This window comes from Procambarus clarkii, chromosome 24 (genome assembly GCF_040958095.1).
Source record: "Procambarus clarkii isolate CNS0578487 chromosome 24, FALCON_Pclarkii_2.0, whole genome shotgun sequence".
NCBI classification, from domain to species: Eukaryota; Metazoa; Arthropoda; class Malacostraca; order Decapoda; family Cambaridae; genus Procambarus; species Procambarus clarkii.
In genome coordinates this window covers 16,280,506-16,285,524 of record NC_091173.1, presented here as the reverse complement: position 1 = coordinate 16,285,524, position 5,019 = coordinate 16,280,506, and the positions used below count along the sequence as shown (strand labels likewise).

At 46.9% G+C, this 5,019-nt stretch overlaps 1 protein-coding gene across 1 annotated transcript; it reads right to left on the bottom strand.

Annotated features, from left to right (window-relative positions):
• Nucleotides 1-906: 906 nt before the first annotated feature.
• On the bottom strand, nt 907-4,677 carry LOC123761687 (homeobox protein MSX-1-like). The gene is made up of 2 exons (XM_045747789.2): nt 3,857-4,677; nt 907-3,645 (listed from the first exon to the last, which is right to left on the bottom strand). The coding sequence occupies exons 1-2, from the start codon at nt 4,395-4,397 to the stop codon at nt 3,218-3,220; spliced, it is 969 nt and encodes a 322-aa protein (XP_045603745.2). The 5' UTR covers nt 4,398-4,677; the 3' UTR covers nt 907-3,217.
• Between the last annotated feature and the right edge of the window lie 342 nt (nt 4,678-5,019).

The window sequence follows — 5,019 nt, the reverse complement described above, 5'->3', positions numbered from 1 at the left end:
TACCTGAGATAGAACAGATAGAAACAGATATATAGAGATAAATCAATCAATAGATGAATAGACAGACAAATATATACATTTATTCACGCATATTCATAACCACATACACGCACACATCTCCATATTTACTACTTGTATATGTATTCATAACTACATAGATGCACCCATTCATAGCTGCACACATATTTTGTAACTACACGCACGCACACATAACCATTGATCGCACAAATCTTTACATTAGGATGCACATTCTCAAATATATATTTGAGATCTGAAAATAAATTGTAAACAAAAATTAAATTGTAATAATTTCAAATTATCAGTAAATGTTGTTGTTATTCAAATATATATAAATATATATATATATATATATATATATATATATATATATATATATATATATATATATATATATATATATATATATATATATATATATATATATATATATTTATATATTCTTAACTTGTTCTTCTCAATATATATATATATATATATATATATATATATATATATATATATATATATATATATAATAAATCTCTGAATAGCATTATCAATATATTCATTGCTAAAAAAAATTCTACAAAATAAAAAACGGATAAATCATCCGACGGTAATAACATTTGTTTGACAATTTCAAAGTATATATTATAATATATAGTCAAATAAATTTGGTGTTTGTTCTTCTGACAAAACTGTTATATATTTACTCTAATTATTATTTTTTTTCCTGAAGGTTTATATATTTTCCTTAATTATACAACTTTAAATTTTGAAGGCATTTCTTCAGGTTAAACTGAACCAATTTGTGAAGCCTCGAACACCTGCCTCAAGGATAAAAATTATTTGTCTTGTACTGAGCGTAACGCTTCAAGGTTTCCGAGGGAGAGAGAGACAAGTACGATTATAAAAATACCTTTATTATTATAAATTAGTTTAAACAAGATAAACAATATAATGCATATTACGCTCTTTGGCAAGCAAGTACAGGTAATTATACAAGTGTCCTTCATTATACAAGTATACAATATGTACAGAGGTAAACATACGTGAAAAATTCTTCGCAATAACAACAAACAAGTAAAATTGCCCTTGTATATCGGAGTGTGTGTGTGTGTGTGTGTGTGTGTGTGTGTGTGTGTGTGTGTGTGTGTGTGTGTGTGTGTGTGTGTGTGTGCGTGACAAGAACAGAGGCGAGCGTCATATCTGACTGGTTAACATGACTGCTGTGAAGTGAAGGGGGACATGTGTGTTCTAACTGTTCACAGTCCAGCCAGTTCTCTTGAACTGCCACAACATACAAAATAAGGAGGTACTAAAAAAGCACAAACTCAAGCCACCCACCTAACCTAACCAACCTAACGTATAGAAAACGTGCATATTTTTGAGCCTCTACTTTTCATAGTACACCTTATTTTGTACGTTGAGGGCACTGGCATACAACATTATACATGACAGGTTTCTTCACATTTCGCTTTATCTGTTGTTTGAGCGACGCTTTCTGAGGTGAAGCCTTAGAGACCGCCAAGCTTGGCGTGATATGAAATAGTCAACGCACTCCAGAGGAAGATTCGGTAGTCACATACACTATACGGGGAATACAGTCGTCACATACACCATACGGGGAATACAGTCGTCACATACACCATACGAGGAATACAGTCGTCACATACACCATACGGGGAATACAGTCGTAACATACACCATATGGGGAATACAGTCGTCACATACACCATACGGGGAATACAGTCGTCACATACACCATACGAGGAATACAGTCGTCACATACACCATACGAGGAATACAGTCGTAACATACACCATATGGGGAATACATTCGTCACATACACCATACGGGGAATACAGTCGTCACATACACCATACGAGGAATACAGTCGTAACATACACCATATGGGGAATACAGTCGTAACATACACCATATGGGGAATACAGTCGTCACATACACCATACGGGGAATACAGCTGTAACATACACCATACGGGGAATACAGTCGTAACATACACCACACACAGGGAATACAGACGTAACACTCAGCATACAGGAATACATCAATCATGCCATATTAGAAACCCTAGGTATAACATACACCTCGCAGTTCAATACAGCAGCAACACATACCTCGCGAAGTCAATACCACCATAACATACACCATACTGATCAATGAAGCCTTAATATACGTCAAAAATGAGGCAATACAACCTTAACATACACCATACGGGCAGATACGGCACTAGCCGCACCATCTGCCACACAGGACAAGGCAGCGTGGAATATACATCATAATACACAATTGTACACCACTGGACCACTCATACACCTCACAGGGCAGTACAAGTCGGAGCGTACACACACACACACACACACACACACACACACACACACACACACACACACACACACACACACACACACACACACACCATACTGGCCAATGATACAGCCATAACAAACAAATCACCAGGGGGGAGGGGGGGGAGGGAGGGAGAAACAACGCAGTTCTGTTTTCTCTGGAGACCAATAGTGTTCATCCAAGGTCGTTCAGTATGCATCAAGTTTCGTGGTAACATCACGATGGTTCAGTAAGCATCACCTGGGCGTAGCAGGTCTGGTAGTGCACGGGTGGGGGTTGATAGGGCACGGGTGGGGGTTGATAGGGCACGGGTGGGGGTTGATAGGGCACGGGTGGGGGTTGATAGGGCACGGGTGGAAGAGGGGGGGGGGTAGTAGTGGTGCACGAATGGCGCTGATAGTGCAAGAATGGGGTCGGCCGTGCACGGTGGTGTCTGGACGTACATGATGGGGTCGGTAGACTATGTGCACGGATGAGGTCAGCAGTGCACGTCATGGACTCGTCATTTGGGAAACAGTGACGACCATCACGACGACTTCTGGGACGTGACTAGTAGCGTCGGCTTACCGATGAGGTACCGGGGAAGTGGTACCGCTGGGAGGGGGGGGGGGAAGGGTACCAAGGAAGAGGAACCAGGGGAATGGTACAGAGGCAAAAGTACCTGGGGGATGGGGTAAGTACCGAAGCAGAGGTACCGGAGATGGTACCAAAGCGGAGGCACCTACTACGATATACCGGGTAGGTAATACCGAGGCGGAGGTACCGGGGAGAGAAGAGTACCTGAAGGAGGATCTTCCCAACAGCAGGAAGAGAATGGGTACCATAAAAGACAGACCTGCGGATGCTAGTGTGAGGTGGGCGGGGAGGCGGTGGGCGGCGGTGCTGTGGGCGGCCCCAGTGGGTGGCGTAGGCCGCCCTGGACGAACGGACTATTGAGCAGGAAGGGCGGCAGGAGGGAAGCGGGCGGAAGGAAGGGGTTGGGCGGAACGAGCGGTTCGGACGCCAGACGGAGACGTTCCATCTCCGACTCCTTGAGCCGCTTGTCCTTGGCGCGTCGGTTCTGGAACCAGATCTTGACCTGCGTCTCCGTCAGGCTGAGGGAGGCGGAGAACTCGGCCCTCTCGGCGATGCTCAGGTACTGCTTCTCCCGGAACTTCTTCTCCAGCGCCAGGAGCTGCTGGGTGGTGAAGGGCGTGCGGGGCTTCCGGTTGGGCTTGTGTTTCCGCAGCGTCACCTTCATCGGCCCGTGGAACCGAGGCGGCTCCGGCGTCTCTGCGACAAGATAAAGAATAATTATAAAAGTTGCTGTTGTAAGAGAGCTTCTGTAGTCAGGCTGTTGTGGCTCTATAACTTCTGTCGACAGGAAAAGCGGGCCCTCTCGTGCGGAGTTCCTCACAACGTCATTAAAACCATGATAAATCTGTCGTGACTTTTATTAGTGATTTAGAGCACGGAAAACCCATAAAGCGGCGAGAACACTTACTGGCGAGGGCGCGGAGGGAGAGTTGGTGGTGGAGGAGGGGCAGCGACGGCCACAGTCCCGCCTGCAGGTGATGGGGGAAGAGTGTGTGTGGGGGAGGGGGTCCAGAGTGACCCAGCCCTGAGAGTCGCGGGTCTTGCAAGGGTCCCAGGGCCGTGGGTCTGATCACAGGCTGGGTCTGTAGGCGGTCTCGTTCCTTCTCATCTTCTGTGTCAGTGTCCACGTGGATGTCCTCGTCTCTGTCATCGTCGTCGCACGCCGGCGAGGGCGGCGAGGTCCGTCCTCCGACATCTCGGTCCTTCTTACAGGACTCTATAGAGCGGTCATCCCGCAGGAGGAAGTCTGAGGCGTGTGTGGAGCTCGGGCAGCCCAGCCCGCCTCTGTGCTCACCTTCGCGACCTTCGTCTGCGTGTCTAGCCGGCCGGGATTCCCCGCCACTCAATATGGAGTCCACAGAGAAGGACGAAAAGCTCTTCCTGACGACGGCACTGAAGGCAGACTGAGGCTTCTCGCCTACTCCGGAGTTCACCGTTGCCCCGGACATGTCTGATCGATGGCAACGCTCGCACAATGTTCAATTTCGCGGGGCAAAATCAGACGTCGGATAGCACTTTTCTCAATTTACCTTCGCACATGAATTGTTGTGGTAATGTAATCTTGCCCATTTACCGGAAGGAGGTGGGGCAGGCGGACGCCACGAGGGCAACTATCAGCCGGGGACACTCAGTTCAACACGCGAGGATACAGGTGTGCGCAGCGATCGTCACACCACCGCATAATGTAAACACCGCCGAGCGCAAATTCATGTGGTCGACTATACAAAGTCCACCACAGACTGGCACTTATCACCCGACAGCATCCGAGAGTCATCCTAAGCCCCGCCCCTGGTTACCCACCCACCAATCACGCTCAACCTCCTCCCGAGGGGCGGTGCCCACCGCCTGGCACCAGCCAATCCCGCGAGCCGTAACTTAACGCGTTAGGTATGAGACAAAGCTAACTAAAGAAAGCGGCTGGATAATGTTTATACCATTAGAGTGTTGGGTAAATGAATAGACTAACACGCTCTTTTCCTGTCAGCTTTTGCCACGGTCTTTAAATTGGCCCGGCTATTGCCTGGGGAAGTGTTGGCGGTACTTTATCTTGGCGTCCGTGAGGGTTGAAGG

Excerpts from the sequence above, each read along its gene's own strand:
- LOC123761687 (XM_045747789.2), bottom strand. The coding sequence starts at position 4,397 with ATGTCCGGGGCAACGGTGAACTCCGGAGTAGGCGAGAAGCCTCAGTCT. Across the intron at positions 3,646-3,856 it reads CTCCCTCCGCGCCCTCGCCA|AGACGCCGGAGCCGCCTCGG; the intron begins GTAAGTGTTCTC and ends ATCTTGTCGCAG.